Source organism: Acipenser ruthenus, chromosome 19, assembly GCF_902713425.1.
Source record: "Acipenser ruthenus chromosome 19, fAciRut3.2 maternal haplotype, whole genome shotgun sequence".
Classification (NCBI taxonomy): Eukaryota; Metazoa; Chordata; class Actinopteri; order Acipenseriformes; family Acipenseridae; genus Acipenser; species Acipenser ruthenus.
This window is the reverse complement of record NC_081207.1, coordinates 1,159,261-1,180,468: the sequence shown is the minus strand read 5'-3', so window position 1 is coordinate 1,180,468 and position 21,208 is coordinate 1,159,261. Positions and strand designations below refer to the sequence as shown.

General features: G+C 40.5%; 1 protein-coding gene across 2 annotated transcripts in view; it reads right to left on the bottom strand.

The window, feature by feature from the left end:
* LOC117424070 (centrosomal protein of 112 kDa-like) overlaps positions 1-21,208 on the bottom strand; it is a 104,598-nt gene that overhangs the window by 41,320 nt on the left and 42,070 nt on the right. For both annotated transcript variants that reach the window (XM_034040104.3, XM_034040103.3), the window contains exons 18-20: positions 13,620-13,755; positions 10,014-10,121; positions 5,093-5,275 (exon numbers count right to left, since the gene is read on the bottom strand). In XM_034040104.3, coding sequence (XP_033895995.2) covers positions 5,093-5,275; positions 10,014-10,121; positions 13,620-13,755 — 427 coding nt within the window. The remainder of the gene's footprint in view (positions 1-5,092; positions 5,276-10,013; positions 10,122-13,619; positions 13,756-21,208) is intronic.

Here is a 21,208-nt window from a genome sequence, read left to right as displayed (position 1 = left end):
TAAGATGTCTGCAATGTTGTCATCGTAAGCTTTTTAAACATTAAAACATGACATTGAACTGCACAGCCTGAAAACAGACAGGACTGCGAGAGAAAAAGTCGACATTTTTGGTCTTAATTAGCTTTCCTGGAAGAAAACCCTTAGAACATTTGAGGGCGTCATCATTTTGCAAATCACTCGTTTGGAAACTGATCTCTTCTTTATCTCCCTGTGATCTCCACACAGCTGTTTGAAGTCCATATGATATTGATTGTGCAGTTCTGGGTGCAGGAATAATGTGGTGAAAAAAAAGATCAATAAAGCAAGCCTGCAACATAAGACAACCGATTTTAACGACACAATTAAATATTTATGTTGTTAAAGACAACAGTCCTAAAGAATTTCAATGACAGACTGGTATAGACTGACGAGTCCGGAGTCTGGGGCTATTATCAAAGTAAATGCTAATCTCTATGGTGCCAGACATAACAATCATTTTGAAAAACAACTTGGATGGGTAGATGTATGGAATGGTGTCATTAGCTACAACTGAAAGGAGTGACATGAGAGTGGCAACAAGCTTAACAATTCTGCAACTTGCATCACAAAAGCCTCATAAAGTTCAGCGTGACCAGACAGTCTCTGCTCGGGAGACCCCTTCCCTTTAAGCACTACCTACATACCTACACAATGTGCGACTGCCACCTTTTGAAAACGCAGCTGAGAAGAACCAATGGCAAGGACTTGATTGTAAGGAGTTGTGCTGGTGCATTATTTGGGAAATGTGGATGGAGTACTACAGGAGACAGGTATATATCCACTTGGACAGCTGCACAGAGCTGTAGTCAATGCTTCCCAGAGTGCTCAATTCATACACAGAAATTAGACTTTGGTGCAGCAGGGTAAAAGGGATGTACAATGTGCTTTTCCTAGAAATAAGAGCAGCGAGGGCATTCTTAAAACATTGAAAAATGAAAGTAGCACCATGTTGAGTTAAATGGCCTGAGGCTCCTGTGCAAGTTCACAGGTCAGACTAACACAACCTCTGTAAACACAGGGTATAAACGCTGTTTAAAAGATTGGAAGGAAGCAATAAAGTGGAGACTTCATAAAAACAAAGAGAAAGGCAGACATTTTCTGACCGCATGCTTTTTTGAAAACTAAAACCTTTAATTTTCTCAAACTTAACTAGACTCTTCCTGGTTGCTCTCCGCATGTCTCATACCTAACGGTTCCAAAAACAGTGGCGTGGTGCCTTTGCAGGAATGTGTAATAGTGCTCCCAACACAAAAACACAACTAATGCTTTGAAGAGATGTGTTCTGTGTGTAGTTTCATTAAAACAACTACAGTAGTAATAACCCACTGGGCCTCAGGCCTTACTTCCCAGAAAGGTTCCAAGTTTTTATTTATCAATTTAAATTACAAATCATATTTCAAAAAATGTAAACCTTTGAAGTTGCATCTTAATCCCTCCCCTCCACCCTGATCTTTGAGCAGATCCAGTTTCCTGTCATGGTGTGTTTGCTTGGCTGGCTCTCCAAAGCAGTTGGTAACTGTCACACCAGAAAATCGTGTTACATATTTCACTGTGATTACGTGATTTGAATAAATCCAGCATGAGAGACCCTCAGCCCACACTAAGTACAGCACCCAGTTCGCTTTTTGCAATCTCATTGACTGATGAGGGCGGCGAGGGGGGGGTGTCTAACATGTTCAAACTGTTTAGTTTTGGGATTAATCCTGAATCTTAAAGTACATGCCGCAACAGGGGTCAAACTTAAGAAAAAGTACCAGACTAAGCTCTGGGCTTAGAGAAAAGATTTCAGTCTTTTCGATCTCGGTTCCACACTGAAGGTGTAACACGATGAACCCTGTGATCCAATGCAGTTCAGGTTTCAGGAAGGAGATTTACGGTAACGCACCCTTCTGCATGAATTAGGGATGAAAAAAGATAAAACGGGAACAGAACCGATTCTGGTTGCTATTTTCATTTCAACACAGCTGTGAACCAGCAACTGCAAACACGCCTTCCCCCATCCCTCATCTCAGTCTCTCGGATTGTTACGCATGTAATAAGAACTAGCTGAAGGCAAGTCTTATTGGGTAAACAACTATCCTACAGTGACTGGCTGCCAGCTTGGTCTCAAGAGAGAAAAATATGTTTATTGATTCTGTTTGCCTGTCTTTTGATCTTTAAAGATCATTGAAAGCTCAAAGGACTGCAGACATTTTCCAATCCCTTAGGTCTGTGACACTAATTTGAAACACAGCAGTAGAGTTTCACATAGTACCAGGCCTCCTGAAAGAGTTTAAAAAAGTTGCAGGACATCTTTCGAGTTCAGCACAAATAAGATAAAACAGTACAAGTATGACTCGTTCACCTTCCTGTCCTCTGGGCATTGACTACAAAGTCCAGGCAGGAAAGGAATCCGACTTGGTAATCTCATTAGGAGTTTTATCACTCATGTCTAAATGTGGGTCCCTTGTCCAATGTCCCCCCACTCCATAGAGTTTATGTTTAAGGCTGCAGAGAATGAGCTCCTGTTACCATTGCAAACACACCTCGGTGCCACATGGTTATGAGGTCTACAAACTTGTTTCATCATACGATCAGCCCAGAGACAGGAGCCTGGCTCAGAGCAGGACAGGAGTTCTCTGAACAGCAAAACAGGTGGGATCAGGACCTCTTGCTCCTTGGCCCAATGCATAAGCAGGGACACCCTGAGGAGTGATGGAGAAACCAAGCTGTAGTAACCACAGTGTTAGTGTGTTGAGTGGGCAGAGGCTCCGAATGGCAGCCTCCACTCGACAGCAAGCCAATCTGTTCAATAAGGAAACACCTGGGGAGGCTCTCATTCGTTCCTTCCCCTGCTGAAGAACCACACAATCGCCTTCAAACTGCAGAATACGGAAACTTACCACATCAAACAGATGGGTTTCAATTCCAGCTCAGACTTACTCACTTTTTATCTTTGCGGACAGACTCCTGCGACCACATGCTCTTGGCACATTTTATGTTGTTGCGAAAGCCATACTCCATCACGCAATAATGGTTTATAAAAAAATAAAATAAAACTAAACCTTTGAGCACAATGTATTCTGAAGTCTCGAGAGACAGGGATCGCTGGTATTTAGAATTTGTCAGACTAATCTCAGAGACCCATGGCATCTGTCAAGAGGATGAATATTAAGACTGTAGCGTAAATGTCACCTCCATTAAGATGAGCAATCTGCTTGTGCTCATGCTGTAGTTTATCCATTAATAAAAAAAAAAATAATAATTCAATGACAAACATTTAGACTAGAAGTCTTTTTCGATGTCTTCGATGACTTCTAGTCGAACGTTTGTCATTGAAGTTTATTTTAGTATTTCTTAATTCAGCGCTATTGAGTGTTTAATAGTTACGGATGCAGCTTAACCATAACTTCAAAAAGCCTTCAAAATATTGGTGATGAAAATCAGGTCACCAGCACACCAGCTGAAACGTGTGTCTGTTTGACTTGGTTGCTGCGGAGTTTGGTTGAGGATGAGTTTTATATGGAATGCTTGGCCTTGTTTTGTATTGCTTCCTAATCACATGCGGTCATGTGATCTAGAGAGTGGTGCTCTGTGGGTCTTGGTGATTGGATGAGGCACATCAGTAGGAAGGCATGAGCACCAGTGTTAAAGACGTCATGCATCAGGAGAGCTAACCAAACCGTAGTTACATTTTACCCATGATCCCTTGAGCACTCTCCCTTTAGTGGCCAATCGCCTTCCCTGCCGCACAGACCCCAGAGTCATGTGTTTAGCATTTGTCCAGGCTGTGCACAAACTTTACACTGCCTGCTGCGTTCACTGGGCTCAGGTATTAGAAATGGCATTGCTTTGAAATCGATGCTATAATGATTGGGCGCAGTTACATCCAACTTGAAAACAGCTCACAACATAACCCCTGATTTAAAGCCAGGCAAAGAAGCGGATTCACTCGTTTTACACAATGAAAGCCTTGTATGGATAACACCCAGAAACCATGTTCTAATTTATAAGGGAATTATAAAAAATAAAAAAAATCCTACATATGGGAATACAAAAATAAAATACTAATTACAGTATAACTAATTCATTTTGGCAGTCATTTTCAAAATGCTCATACCCAGTGTAAAATGGCTGTTACCAAAACGCTTTTAATACTGGGTACCAGTGCTGAGCTGCTGAAGCAGAGTGTATCATTAAACTATGCTTCCGGACTCCACCACCTTTATCCTGCACACTGAATAAGCATCTGTGTGAAAGAGACTTACAGCACAGGTCCCCCCCCTGTCACTGGAGACCGTTCTGATACCCCAAACCTCTACCCATTTACAGCTTGAAACTAATAAAGATTTTCCATGCTGACAATGTACATTTCATCCCCAACTTTGAAGAGTCAAATACACCCACAGCTGGGGGTGATTCGGTCAAACGGCATCCCACAGGGACCATGGGGGTTGGGTATTGGGGGGCAGAATAACCCAGTAAACAAACCTGATGAGGGGGAGAAAGTGACATTTTAATCGCCTTATCACAAGAACCCCCCAATGATACTTATTAAAAAAAAAAAATAAAAAAAAAAAATGATGGCCCGAGATGTTACAATGAAAAACAAAACGGAAGCTTACGGCAGGCCATTGATGGCTACCTGCAGTGCGGAGAGGAAAATAAAAGAAGGGCGCCCCTACCAACCGAATCATATTTCATAGAGCCGAAATGCTTCCGCGATTGGATGTCTGTGATCTGAATCCAACAAAACAGGGAGAGAAAAGAAAATGCAACCTAGGGTTTGGAATAAAAGGCCCGATTTACACTGCGGCATGAGATTTTAATCTGGCTACCTGTGGTTTTTACAGATTAATCTTTTCACATAACAACGCAGAGAAAAAACGGACGACTACCGCAAGCGACGCAGCCGCGAGCAGCACTCATGCGAGAAAAAAAACACACACAACATAAAAAATGTACACATTTACAACAATTATAGATCTTCATATATATATATGTATATATATATATATATATATATGTATTTTCTTTAATTAAAACAATGATTTAAAAAAATAAAAACAAGCATAAGGCAGTAAAATGCCCCTACCTGGCTGTCCCGCTTCCTCCACTCCTGTGTCTGGGTGTCATGTTGCACCATGGCGGCTCGCAGCTGTTTCTCTAAATTGGCCATTTCCAGTTCGTGGTCCTGGACCAGGCTGTCCTTCTCGGCATTGTGCTGTTGGAATAGGTGCGTCTTCTCCTGTTCGTGCTCCAGTTTTAGCTCCACTATCTGATTGGACAATGAGGAGCAACACTTCATGAGCAGAACATCCCTGTCGTCATGGCAACTTGTCCACGGCTCCATTTATTTTCTCTCTTGCCTCAAACCAAACCGAGTAGACAAGTGCTTTTACATCATCATTATTATTATTATTATTATTATTATTATTATTATTATTATTATTATAAATCTGCAAGCCCCTCCACCCAAATTACAGTACAGGCCAGTGCTCTCGTAACGGAGTAATAATCATCTCTCCCTCTGACTGGGGCTAGCCAGCCTCATCTCTACTACGTGACAGACAATAAATCAATAACCGCTTTAATTAAATCAGAGGCCAAATGAATACGAGCAAAACGTAAAAACATACTGAGCTCCGGCAAGCCACTTCTACCTATAATACTATTGTCCCCAACAGACTGCAAAAGAAGCTACACAAAGGGTTAATTCTGCAGTCCTAATCTATTCCTAATTCTTTTTTTTCTTTTTTACGACACTTAAACAAAATTATAATTCCCCTACATTCATAAATACATCTCTTTACAAAAAAAAAAAATTGTATAAAAATACATATCTCAATACAATGCGCAGTTTTATAAACGTACATACACTTGTGTTATTTTTTTCTCTTTCTTAAATAAACAAAAAAAATCAAGACAGAAAGAAAGAAAGAAAGAAAGCAAGCGGCGGCATTATCTCGTTGTCAGCTACGGTACACCCACATAAACAGATGTACATGTATCAACAGGGCACATGCTGTGCTGCTTGCCTCCGCCATGATTATATACTAAGAAGCCGATTCCCAGGACCCTTTCCACGTCCCAACCACGCTGGAGACTGTGACCTTGGCCGGTCCTCAGCTCTCCCTGCCAGGGCTGAATGGCAGCCCACGACCAAGGGCCTAGTCTTCACATCTTTGATACTAATCCTCTCAGACTGTGCACAATGGCACCCTACCTGGCCTGTGAACTATAGGCAGCAATGCAGCCTTTGAAGCAGGTGATGAATGGTGGACTGCAGGAAGCCAGCTTCTCCAGGGAACTCCAGGCCACACAGCTGCTTAAAACAGTCACTTGGATTTTTCTTCAGTTTTGGTGGATTTTCAAAATAAGAATAAAGAGGAGTGCGTTTTTTTTTTGTTTTTTTTTTTGTTTTTTTTTTTGCTGTGGAGATTATATATATATATGTGTGTGTGTGTGTGTGTGTGTGTGTGAATTTAGTGTGAGAATTGCTTCTCAGAAGAAAAAAAAATACAGAATAAAGGAGCTAACAGTAGGAGTCTTGCTCGAATTGATCCTGTTTGTGCAGAGAGGAAATCGCCTGGACCACTTAGTCTTAAAGCTGCAGCCTCTCTTTGAGACAACCGCTGCCGACTATTTTCGCAACAAAAAATTACAAAAGGACAATCCATTTTTGCTCTACGCCTCCATTAAATGTTTTCCTGCGCCCACAGTTTGACACAAAACCCCCAGAATTGGGGGCAAAGGTACACGTAAAAGTTATTTTTGTTTTGCAATAAAAATCTCTTCGATCATAGCTACAAAAAATACACAATTTTATCAAGCCGTATATGATACCTGTAAAATCAACCTGCAAGATCGATCTCTCTCAAGGGTTGTTTAATTGTCATTCACAAAATTTTGCAAGAGAAAAAGCTTTTTAAATTACAACAAAAAATATTTTAAAATGGTTAATCTATATCTGTAAAACAGAAATCTTGTTTTGGCATAACAATTGTAAGTGCTGTATATTTTACAAAATGGTGAATCTGAAGTATGCATCTGACGTAAAAAGAACAAAGTATTGTGCTGCAGTAGTGTTTGATACCCACCCATCACTATGAACGCTGTCAGCCGAGAGCTTTAGGCAGTAGCTGTGGCAGCAGACTCTTTCGATACAGCCCAAAGCTTTAGGCAGGATCAGCAGACTCTTTTGATGCACCTTGTCATCTGCTTGATGAGATTATCACCCCCTGCCTGTCCCGGAACAGTGAAGTTGTCAGAGATGGCAGGACGGCAGAAACGGCAGCGCGCGTCTGCGCTGACCCCTCTGTGCATCACACAAGCGAGGCAGGTCGGGACAGAGAGACAGTGGCGGCTCGTCGGGCCTCAGCAGGGGGTGTCTCTCCTTCAGGACAGAGTTTGGGCTTTATTTTGGTGTGAAAGAATCGGAGGAGGGGGGCACATCGCTCACAGGGAGACTATTCTACATCTTTTTTATTTCAGTTGCGCAGCTGAATGTTAAAAGATATGACACGGAACCCAGATAGAATCTTTTATCTGTACAACAAGATCAAAACGTGAAGCACGAGCACTAACAATACAGCTCATGACTTAGCTTCGTTTCAATAAGTGTCTGGACTCCTTTGAACCAGACAGGATTGCCTACCTGAACTTGCAACCAGTGCATTTAAGTTCCTAAATGTTCCATTCTTTTTAGATGTTTTTAGCCAATGACGTATCTTGAACAAGCTGATATGCATGTTGAAAACATATATACATACATGTTTGTTTTTCGTTTTAAATAGACAAAGGGTAGATGGGTAGTAAGATGTTAAAAAATGTTCCAGCTCCGATGGGGAAGAGAGTCATTACTTATGCTATTGTAAAAGTTCTCTCTCAACAAAAATAAAAAATAAAAACAAAGACCTACTTGAATTGACACTGAATCAATACAAGACTGAGGACAGAGGGAAGGAGTGGTGAGGGTATGGACCGTGTTACCTAGCCACTTTGTTAATGCTGAATCACTGGGATCCTGTCGCTCGTAAAGTTTCTTCCTACATGGTAGATTTGTGGTCTCCTAACAAGCTCTGCAGTCTGCCAATGCGCTGAAGGAACACTGTTCTCTTGGACAAAAGACTTGAAAGTATGTTTTGGTTAAAACAAAAACAAACAAACACAGATAGCGTTTTGTAATACTGTTTAAATGTATTATTGCACTACAGGAACAAGTTAGCTGCAAATTAGTGTTCTTCACTACATAACTTGTGTATTTCCTATTTAAATAAATAACAATACAAAGACCCCGCCCTCTCTGATGCTCATCCCTGGACCTCTCCAGGGACTCTGCTGGGTACCAGAGAGGCAGGAACACTGGAGCCATTGCTGGGATGGCCTCCAGCAGAATGTGTGCCAGAACAGTAAAGTGCTGGGGTTTTTTGTTTTGATTTTTTTTAATGACTGAACTGTCACATACAATGTGAGAGCGGCGATTGACTTGACTTTATTGTCATTGCACAATGTGGGATAGTCGGTTTGGATGGTATTTAAATTGCTCTTTTATATAAAGACGAGTATTGTGCTGGGTGAACACAGAGCTGGAGTAACCACACATTTAAAGGGTTGAATCGTTTTCGGTTGCTGCTAAACTATGCTCTTTGTTTTTGTTGTTGTGCAAGAGTGTATTTAAATAAGAAAAAAAAAAAAAAAAAGATTTGTGGCCTGTCTCCCTGCTTGCTTTTTATTCAATTTTATTTTTATTCAGGTTTCTGAATACAAACTGCAGCGCCTCAGTTGTATATTACTGTGTTTTTCAACTTTCATGGTTTCTCTTCATAAAAAGGTACAATATTGTAAATTGGGAGAAAGCGTTTATATAAAAATATTCTGCTCATTTTGAGGAAGAAAGGAAGGAAGGGATTCAAAGAATAAATAATTTCTCCAGACTTAAGTGGCGGCTAAGTTAAGTTGGTTTGGTTGCATTCCAACCTTAACTAAACCTTCATTTCCCGTACAGCGGCTTGACGGAGCACCAGAAACACAAAGAGAAAGGTAAAAATACCGCAGGGAACCTGACTGTGCTCATCACGAACGGGTTATTAGGGCTTCACTGCTGAAAGAGGTCCTAGATAGATCTGTCTTCATTTTCTAATTGCTCATGCATGCTTCTTTGCAGCCGGGGTCGTCAGTTTTATGTGGTAGCCACCTGCACGGATCTGCGCATGTTTCAATAGTGGAACCTGTTGTGTGGGAATTGGTCTGATCCAATCAAAGTCGTTTCGTTATTCCTTCCTTCAACGTTTCTGAGCCACATGATACCCTGGAACACATCTTTCAGCGCTACCAAAACAGCCAGTTCTGTCCCCAGACTGGGAGATGGCAATCGGGCTCGTGGAATTTTATTTTGGTTGCCTCACTGTAATGACAGTTGGGAGCACGTTGCGTTGGCATCTTGGGAATGGAGAGCGACATTCTCACAGAGCTTTGAACTGCGTAAACCTGTCATTACAGCACTTCATTTGAGGTCTCGGAGATTGTAATTTAATATTGATGTCGTTTTAATTTTGGGCTGCGCTCTGTACCCAGGAGATTTCACCATTTTAAAACCAGGGCTTTCAACGTTAATTCTGAAAGGCCTGTCAGTCATTTGCTGTGCTGATAAGATCAGCTCTTTCAGTTTTCTCTCACAGATTGATCCCATTGTACAGATAACCTTGTGTTAGTTAAAAAAGAAAAAGAAAAAAGGCAATCAATTGTGTGATAAAGGGAAAAGCAATAAGGTTTTCCTTTGTACCTTTGTTACAGATTCACTTTTTAAATTTTGGATTCACTTTTTAATTATTTGAAAAAACCCATCTATAAAATTAGAAATGTAATATTTTAGAGGATAAACTATGCACAGCCCTGCAAAGTTACAAGCCATGTTTTAATAAAGCACCCACCCAAGTGCTTGAAGGAGTCCTGGACAGTGAGAAACACATTTCATTAATACAGAAGAAAAAGAAAACCTCCTAATAAGGACCAACCTGTTGCTCGTATCGCTGCTTGAGCTCTTGGAGCTGCCAAGAGAACTCCTCAGACTGCTTCTCACGGAGAGATTTTGATCTGCTAAGATCTGCCTCAACTTTCTCCATCTGCAAAGGCAGAAAGAGAATATTTCATTTTTTGTTTATGGCCTCAAACATAAAGCTGACTTATTTAAAACATACAGCACAGTCAGCTTGGAGTACACCTACTGTCGCACCACTGTCCCACCAAACAGGGGGGACTACTTGAAGCCCAACGCCAAACTGTGCTCCATGCAAATACTGTTCAAAATCCCAAATGCAAGATTGTTTTAGGGTTTGCCCCTTACAAATGTTTACCACAGTAAATCTGAACAGTAGTTTTGTTTTCCCATGGTTATACTATGCATAGTTTTCCATGCTTAACCCTTTAAGGTACAAGGGACAGGTGTGTCCCCCAAATAAAAATGATGCTAACTTTTTATTTTTACAATGAGGTCCACGAAACATGGTTTACAATTTACTGACAGGTTGGATCCCGACATCAAATTGTCAGTTTCCTTGTGATACTTGAGTCACTCAAATGTATTTTAAGAAGAATCTGTTTGAATCACTCAATTCCTTGCATAACCTATTATTTTTTTTTTTTTTAAATTTATTTCTTAGCTGACGCCCTTATCCAGGGCGACTTACAATTGTTACACGATCTCACATTATTTTTACATACAATTACCCATTTATACAGTTGGGTTTTTACTGGAGCAATCTAGGTAAAGCACCTTGCTCAAGGGTACAGCAGCAGTGTCCCCCACCTGGGATTGAACCCACTACCCTCCGGTCAAGAGTCCAGAGCCCTAACCACTACTCCACACTGCTACCCTACGGAGTTAATATCCTTTACCATGCTTTCACTATGCCTTATTACACTGATCTATGCTTTTACTATGGTAAACCTTCATGAGGTGCGTTACAGACAAACTGGAGGCGTTGGAGCTGCAAACCACCTTTGTGAAACATAAACCAACTAAACTGTGAACAAGGTCTGCTTACTGACAACAAGAGAATGTTGTAAACAGAAATGCATTCATTTAATGAATCTGTTGAACAGCTTGGGCTCTGCTTGGTCCAACAGGCCGCGAGGCGTTTGTGTAAACCTGTCCATTAGACTGTGCTGTGCGGTGCCATGGGGAGATGGGATTGTCACTGTAAGAAGTAGGGTCAAGTACACAATGGCACATGGCAGGATATGGAAACTTTTAATAAGCAGATGAATAATGAGGTCTGGCAGTGCTCAGGATGTGTTGCATACCAAATCTGAGGCTGCAAGTCATCCCTTACGAAACGGCTTTGAAGTAGATTATAAATTAGTAATATATAGAAGCTGAACCGGATACTCTCATTGAGGTTATGGTGTGCCTGTTTCTTTCATGATACTCTTATGCGTTTCATCCAGCATAATTCAGCTACAGCGCAATGTCCTGGGAGCACTGTTAGGGTTATTAGCCACATTAATAAAGCACGGGTTGAAACACAGCAGATACGTTGTAGCTACACTGCGCTATATTCCACAATAGAACCTGACAAAATATCTTTGACAAGCGACTAGAGGTCCCTTCTGGAATGTCTTCCTCAAAGATGAAGATGATGATTGAAGACAAATCAGTAAGATTTCTAGTTGAAATGTTTGTCAACATCAGTTTCCTACAGCTCTGCAAGCTCCAACCTGATATCTTAACTATTGTTAGCAGTGTCTCTGTTACTGGGATGAGCATAACCTGATACTTGTGAGCATTTGAAACAGAAGGACCACCAACGGCAGTCACCCAGTATATCAAAAACTAACAAGTAAATATCCAGCATTACTGCATGTTTAATTGCTTGGATGTATCGCAACAGCTGGGTTTGCTCTAATAAATGAGCAAGGGAGTGGCAATTATTTCTTATTATAAATCATACAATTACATGTACATGCTTTACTCAAGAATCTGCAGTGAACGATGTTTGGAAATTGAATCAAGAGCACGTCCCGCTGTATGAATAAGGGCCTTTGTGACTTGTAACATTTTTTATTACCATTAAAACACACCGAGTGCCCTGCGACGAAACAGTGATGTAATTTAAAACATGTTTGGTATTGTTCCAGTGAGAAAGTCTGCATGCAGTTAAAGTGTTGTTAACGATCTGTGGTATACATACCTGATTTAAATGCCCTTGTAAAAAGTAAAAAACAAACAAAATAAAAACACAACCATAATTAGGTTCATTTTACTTAATCCTTTATCTAGCGGCGCTGAACTGACTTTCCAAGCATCTGGCTTCTCTTGACTCAAATCAAGCAGGAGAATAAACTAACCCTGAATCATCTAGCATTGACAGGACACTAAAGTTATTTGTTAACAGATAAACAGACCCAAAATAACAAAATATGTACGCTATGTACAGGTTTACTGCACGCATCAAATTAAACACAGCTGTTTGTCTCTGCTGCTAAAGATTACAGACTGCAGGCCCTGCTGTACTGGTCATTGTGCCCGACCTCACACAGCACCAGGGAATGGACAATGATGGGAGGGATCTTCAAAAAGTCAGCTTTTTATAAACGGTTAGAGAGACTAACTTCTCAAATCGATTTACTCCAAACTTGGTTGGTAACTTTATTGGGTGTGTTTCTACTACTGAAAAAAAATGTGCTAATGACAATAAATGGTTTGGAGCATCCAGCCCTGAGAGTAGGAATGCTGCTACATGATGTCAGTGGAAGATTCTGTTTCATCCAGCTGTGAGAAGGATAGGAATTTCCTCTGAATAATGTTGTGTCATTATTTTCAAAGAAGTGCATGGTGTTTTAATGACTAATCAAAGACTCCATAGTTACTCGTTGCCGAACGTTATTAGGAAGTAATATATTAGAGATGAATGATGTTTTACAAAAAAACTTGAATAAAAGAAGAAATTCATTTGAGTGTTTTTAGAGCAAAAGGATAGCATAACAAAGTAGGAATCTTTTTGAAACACAACAAACCACGAGAAAAATCCTGCTTATGCCAAATGTCAGAAAAAAATTAAAATAAATCAGAAACTTTTTTTTTTCATGATGTTTTGGGTAAACAGGATGTGCTGTATGCGATCCAAAGGATGAGGCTTGAACTGCAGAGTTTGGAAAGCATCAGAATAAATAACTTTGACTTTTTGATGCTGTTGTTTGCATGCACAGACCTGGCCAGGGCATTTAAAACATTACACTACATTGTCAAGCCAGAAAATCCTGGTGCATGCCAGCCTATTGCTGAAGGTAATCAGAACTGTACCCCACTCCTCCTCCCCCCCTCCACCAGATAGTGGTGGTCTTCTCACACCTCTCCATTAAGCTGGACTGGCCACACAGGGGAATCCCTCTGTTCTGAGACTGGGAACTCCACGAGCTGGAACAACTCTGAAAAAACCACAGCTCTGGTCGGATCGCAGCGCATGAAACAGCATCTGATCTGATTTGTTCGTCCGGTGATTCACATTACGCGGCTTAACACATCAGAGTATCTAAGAGCCAAGTTAAACTGCAAAAGACACGCATTAAAAAGACAGGTTCAAGTGGTATAACATACGAAGAGGCTGACTTTCAATGCTCACCTGCTGTTTCATTTCAGAGTACACCTTCTCGGAGTTGAGCGCCACCTGCCTCTTGAACTGCTCCAGAGCGCCCTCTGCCTGCTGGGCCTGTATCTTCTGCAGCTCTGTCAGCCTGACGAGCTGCTCCTCCTTCTCTCTGTGCAGGCAGAGCAGAAAAGACAAGCACACAAGCTTTCACTGCACTAGCCTGGGCACATTGCAGGCTGTGTAAAGCACTTTCCACTTCATTACAAAGGCATCTTTCCACCAGGCCTGTCTGCACAGGCCTTCAGCTTCTCCCCGCGTCAGATAATCAGCACAGATTCAAAATCAATGGTTTCAAATGCAATGATAAAATTATTGCCTAATTAGCTGGGATTAGCCACAAGGTGTCATTGAAAAAGGCTTCCAGTTAAGAAGTTTGTTACTGAATTCTGTAAGTTTCCCAGTATTTCTAAATATAGAACTATTGACCGTTTAATTAGTTATAGATGAAGTTAGAACTATATACGACTATTGGACACAATATCATTCAAATATGAGACGTGAAAATATCTTGTAAAATATCTGTAAACAAATATACGAGACAGGCATCACAAATCAGATGTAAAACCACCGTTTAAACGTTTGCACTTCCTAAACCATGCACACAATCATTTTTAATTGAAGAATGCAGGGAATGGCTTGCTCTGACAGCATAGATACTGCTACTAAATAACCTCAGAGTGTCTGTAGCCGGTTATCTCTACAGACGCTTCTGTACGTGTGTGTATGGGGAAAAAGACCTTAGTGGTGCTGTGGTATTCTCAAGCAACGTGTACTCACCCCACCATTTTAACTCTAGGAAAGTAGAGGTTAGACATCAGGGATGGAAATAAGACTCATATTGCATAGCAGTTTCACCCATTCCAGGTTTTACTATAAGCTTGATTAGCCCAAGTGTATAGGTAACAGGCTCAGGTGCGTCTTACTAAATTCATAATAAAACCAGGAATGGATATAACTTCTATGCAATGGGAGTCCTAATTCCATCCCTGTACATGCTGGCTTGTCTAAAAGTTAACGCGCTGTGTGTAGCGTGTCCGTTACTGTATTAGAGATATCATTTTGTTTAAGAAAAAAATTCTTATATGGAGACACCCTCAGCACAGCTTTGCTTATTAGAAATCAGTGTTTGACTTTTCTTTTCCAAAAAAACAGGTGCAAATTACATTTCTGCTTAAAGACCTTAATAGATCTGGCCCAGCATCGTTTTGGTTCTTTTTTTTTTAATCTGATCACATAACCAACAGACTTGGAATAGTTCCTTTGTTCTTCTGCCTTCCTGGCATCTCTGTCACAAACTCAGGCGCCCTACCAGGAATGGCATGGGGCCTGTCTTCTTATTTATTTTTGTAATGCTTTGCCAAACAGTAGACACTAACAATAACAGGAAATGCAGCTTTAAAAAAAAAAAACTGTAGGACCTTTCCTTTTTATAAGATTTTTCACTTTGTAATCTTGGTCTCTCTTATGTTGACATCAAAAGATTGAGAAACTGTTTTCCCCAGTGCTGTGTACTCTGTAATTATTAATCTGCCTCGTAACACGACTGCCTGCAGGGCAAACCGAGACACAAAAGCACTTCTTCAGAGCTGTGATGTGGAAAAGAAAAATATTCATACGAAAATAGATATACAAACTTCATAACAAAAGATTGCTTACCAAAACAAAAGAAAAGGAGGAAATTCTGTGTGAAGTAAACTGAGTACTTCGGATTTGATTATTATTATGATTCTTATTTTTATTGTTTTTTTTTAATTTTTTTAAACAATCAAATCGCTTAGCTCTACGCTTTCCCTACAGGTCTTGATTAGATTAGTGCTGCAATCCCTGCCTGCCTCGCTTGGTTTATTTCATTATAATTTTAGGCTCTTACCACCCTCATACCATGAACAGAAGGCAGATTCAGCCTTTAAAGCTTACAGGAGATAAAGTCTCAAGAAATGCGGTTCTGAATTTCATTATTATTTATATATAAATACATTCATACACAGCACCGGTATACATACTGCACTGGGTTTACTTTTCTTTCTACACAGCTGAAGAAGAGCTTGTGTCTGAAACGTTCTGTATATCTATCTATCTATCTATCTATACACACACACACAGTATCTATAATCCAAGCTCAATGGGGGAAAAAATGTTTTATTACTGTATAGACCAGTTAGAAACTGCAAACCCCATTGTGAAGCTGCACTCCACTCCATTTATTTGACTTTCTTTGGGATTTGTTTTTAGGCTTTCTTTTAAGCCATCTAAACCACCACTGCAGCCAGCTGGGCTGTCTTTTCACACACACACTTTCCATATTTAGGCTGAGAACAACTGGGTGGCCCTTAAACTTTGATGATCCGTCATTAGAGTGTTACTAGCCTGTGTTTCACTGATGAGATCCCGCTATAAGTTGCCGCAGCAAATATTAGAATGGCATCCTTTTTTTTTTTTTATCAGGACTTCAAATGTACATTTAGGGGAAAGAACAGCTTCGTTCGGATTTGTATCCAGTTTTGTTTTAAAAAGTGACGATTCTCTTCTTTACCCAATTTGGTTAAAAAATGTTTTATATTGTAGCCAAACACGTACGCTACCCTCTCATGCATGTTCCAATTAAAATCTTCTGCACGGATTTGAATGATAAGCCATTTGTGCATGTGAAGATATTTAAAACACAAATGGATCCCAGTGGGGTAAAAACGAACAATAAAAATCGCCCTCGAACCTCAAAACCATTCTGGTTTGTTCATCTGTCCCAATACTTATTGGAGGCTTGTACGGAGATCTTTCAAGAACTTCACACACAGTCTGATACAGTGATGCTGAACGGGACCGGGTAACTAATTCAAGCTTATCTGGGACTGATGAGAGGGAAGGCATCCCGTGGGATGGCCAGCCTTTGAGGTCAATTGCTTTAAAAAGGCTTCTGGTTGGGAAGTGGTATGCAAAGGAAGCCAAATTAGAGAGGTGCTCAGAGGGAACCAGGGAAATCCTCCTGATCTTCAAGATGTGGTCTCAGCACATGGGCATTAGAGGAAGCAGAACTGGCGCGTTGGAAGGAGAGTCTGATAGTGTTTCCAGTTCATCTGGAGAAAGCAAGGCATGAGAAGCTACACTGCACCATGTATACCACAGCCAGGGTACAGCACACTGCTCCATGTATACCACAGCCAGGGTACAGCACACTGCTCCATGTATACCACAGCCAGGGTACAGCACACTGATCCATGTATACCACAGCCAGGGTACAGCACACTGCTCCATGTATAACACAGCCAGGGTACAGGACTGGGTTCAGAGTCATTATGCTGTATCAAAAAGCCTTGTTAGTAAGGCTGTAGGTTTCTGCTCTGTGCCTCCTAAACACATCTGCAAGCGTTTAAAAGCTTTACGTTTTAAGGAAATGATTTAAGGAAAGTTTGTATAGGACCTCCTGAATCTTTAAAAAATAACAAATAAATGAATCAATGTCAAATCGGAGGGAATCTAATATTTTTTTTTCCCCCACTGACTATATGACAGACAGATTGCCTACTGTATCATCACAAATCACTGAAGTCTGACTTCTGTCAAAAAGGAAAAAAAGCAGGAATGGTTCTGAAATTGAGAGCTCTTTTGAAGACTGAATGGGAGGTTCACCTGAGGAATTCTGGTGAGCGGCATTGCATAGAGATACCACTCAGATGGGCATTATAAATGGGCGATTGGTCTTGGAATTAATGACTGATAAACAGCCTTTCCCTCTCCCATTAAATGGTATGTCTGTCGTCCTTAAGTCAAAGCAATGTACAGTAAAAGCAGCACTAATACTTAGTAAAGCTATAAAATGTGCTCTTTTTATTAACTGCAAAATGGGATAAATAAGTGTGGGATTCTTTTTATTTAAATAATGTAAGGAAAAAGTGTAAAACACATGGAAGACATGCAGATCCCATTTCCTTTGGAGTGGAGAGGAAGAAAGACAGTGTGTCATCCAAGCGGAATGATAACTAAACCAAAGCCAGATCAAAGGACCCCAGAAAAAAGAGCTAGAAATGCAAAACTGAAATATTTATTGCCTTCAAAACATCTCTCTCTCTGTCCCCTGGGAGTATGAGACTGAGCGGTTAGAAAATCATTCTAACTCTTAGGCGTCAAAACAGACAAAAAAAAATAATTATATATATATAGCAAAATCCTCATGGTCAGAAACGTTGGTTGTATAAAATTAAAATGAGAAAATGGATATTAAATGGAAAAGCAGCCTGATTATAATTAGCAAAGCTACTGCCTGTTTACAACATGCATGATTTGGAATTGAGAATAACCACTCTCTCAATAGTAACGCCCACGTTTTAATCGTTTCATACCATGCATACTGGAACAATATAGAATTAGTAGATACTACATCTAAACTATGTTCACTGTACTTGCTATGTTACTGTATTCAGTTATAACACAATGCAAAACTACCTTATATTAAGAGAATTGAAATCCATCACTATGAGTTCCATTACCAGGAGTTCCATTACCAGGAGTTTCATCCGACTTTTGTGACACAATGGGTTAATGGTCTTTGTTGTGTTTTTGCTTTTTGTCTTCACCGGTGAATGATTCACTGGCTTTAGTGCAGTTTAAGAGGCGGACTGGGGAGTGGAAGAAAATGCGCTGGGAAATTCAGAACTTACTCAACGTGTCAGTACATCGAGGATTTAGGACATTTTGAGTACTTCAAGTCTTTTTGTTGGTGTTTGGGTTAGCCAGTGAAACCCTCGCCTGAAGGCCACCTTGGTACAAAGCCTTGCCTCAATTAATGTCATATTTTCAGGCCACCCCACTATTAGGGCTGCATTTTACTGCTCCCTTGACTGTCATGCTGGACACTTTCTAGCCAGGTAACTCTGTGCAGTGCTGGTGCAATGCATTCCAATAAACTGGGCCACCTGCACTTCATTCACCAAGAGTCTGCTTTGTGCTCTGTACAGCACTGGGCTGCCTCCTTCCCTGTGATCAGGAACTCGCCTTCATCATTTCTCTTTCTGAGCTCCGAACCATGTCAGCTTACTGAATTCCAGTGCATTCTCAGGTTTTCATGTGGAATGCTGCTTTCATGTCACAAAGCGTTTTTTAACAATAAGGCACATGCAATAGAAATTCTTTGATATTAATCCTGGCAAACAGAAAACATCTGTGGATCAGGGAACAAAAAGTATCGAGCGCTGGATACTAGGGGTGTGCCGATATTCCTATTTTCAGAGTAATTACCTTTAAGAAACTTGAAGTTGTTAGTCATTAATTAAATGGAATGAAACTTGTAATTACTCAACACAAAACAAAGTAGATCACCAAGGCAGAGTATGATTATTACTGAAAACAGTACCCCATAAACAATATTGGATTCCTCAGCCCCATCCAATTTCTCATGTACTGAATTTCCATATTGACTTAAGAGACTTCACTTTAAGCAAATCTTTTCCCCTTTCAACCATTAATACTACAAAGCCTCTTTTTATGGAAGATTCGGACAAAATAGCAAATGCCAATGACTTATCAGACCGCAAAGAGTTTTCTCCAAAGTTCCCGAAAGGGCTTATGACTCAGAAGCTATTCCTGCATTCTCTTTATTGAAGTTTCCTGAAGCTAGCCCACTGCGCTGCATAGTTCAGTCCTGTGTGCCCACTTTACATTGTGCCCCCTAGAGTGAGGGTCAAGCCAGCATGCAGTAAAGAGCTTATGGAATGCCTATAATACACTGTGGAAACTGTGACTGCTTTTGATTTAAACGCTTTCAGATGCTCCTAGGAGGCACATAGCAGAAAACAGCTGGTTGGTTTTCCATTGATACACACAAAAGCTCACTGTCTCTTAAAGAGACAGCACAAAGTTCCACTGTCCACCCAATTATAGGAATGACAATCCTTCTGCTTAGCACATTATCTAACAAGCTTTTTTTTTTTTCAATATATTTTAATAAAAAAGGTAAAATCTTATTGAAGCTCAATGAATAGCACTGTAATAAAAGCCACTTGTTCCTCTACATACTTTCTATTACAATAGAAGCTATATCCACATCAATTAGATTTTCTTTCTAGTTGCTGATAAAGATCTATGTTGTGGATGCTTTGAAGTGAATTGTTCGGTTTTCTTAAGCAGACGTTGCATTTGCCTTGCAGAAGCTCCCTCTCAATATTATAAATCGCGCAGATTTTAGAAGACCTTCAATTAGACATCCATGCAAAAACGTACTATACAAGAACATAGATGGCAAGAGATGTGTGACTCAACAGTTAAGGCCTGTTGCACCAACGAGGCAATGGAAATTAAAACAAGATGCAGACTACTTTGTGATGCAGCTTTGAAAACATTGAAGTTTGCGATTGTAATTACTACACACAGATAGTCTGCAAGCTGGCATTTAAATGCAAGGAAGGCATTGATGTGGGTATTCTAGTGAGGCATCCTGCTGTTATTATGAAAGAGATGACTTCATATGCCCAGAAGCAAGACAATTGGAATCGGCCAGCACAGTACTGCAAGTTTCAATTGCTATGAGAATCAATCCTCAAACTGATTTCAGCCTGCATTCATTTTAGTAAATAGCATAATAAGAACCTCCTTTGGTGCATGTCAGCCAATTTCCCCAGCCATCCCAGGGCTTGATTATTGAGCTGTGAAGAGAACTCCGCTACACAGGCCTTCGCTCGGTACCTGCAAACAGCGTGGAGGGGTGTGCGGGGAGATAAGGAGGCTTCAAATGAACGCTGCTTTATTGATCTGCACACAAGCCAATCTCTCCAAATCAAAAAAGGTTGCACTGTATAAAATAAATCTAAAAGATCTTTTGTTTCAGGAGTGCACGGTGAATTGCGGCTGGGTGGATTACTCCCGTAGGACAATTGTGCATTTAAAACAGAAGCATCACACGCATGCCTAACTCGTTTAAAGAAAACAAATTAAAACTAAATAATCAAATTGAACTGCTGTGTTCCTAGCCATTTGAAATTATACAAAATATGTACAGCGGGCTGTGCTGTGATGACTATTTATGTGAGCACGTGTCTGGCTATAGAAGTGTATGCAACTATGTAAATAGAGATCACTCATTTCCTTTATATACAGCAGTTACAAAAGGAATGTCTTACCAGTTCATGGATTTTTTTTATTGTTTTTATTTTAGTGCTCATAAAAAGGTGACTGACTTCCAAAAGCACCTCAATAATTCTGATCTGAAGAGGTTCCTTTCATTACTATTCAGACAAGCAGAGATTTTGCAAAACTGCCAAGATGAGGCGCTTTCCAGTAAGGCTCGATTCAACACCATAACCAAGATGGGTTTGAACCAAGGCCTTCATAAGTGAATGGTGAGCGTGTGAACCCACAGCGCCACCTCTATCCCCTCCCGAACCACCTCTCTCCCTGCTCCAGAATGCCTTGAGCTAACAGCTAATGAAGAACAGATACGGTGGAGTAGTGGACAGAGTGTGTCACTGCACCTTGAAGCAAGAATGGTTTTGATAAAGAAAGAGGGAGGGTGAGTGAATTTCAATACAAATAACCAGATTCCTGAAAAAGGAAATGCCAATGTCCTGAAATGT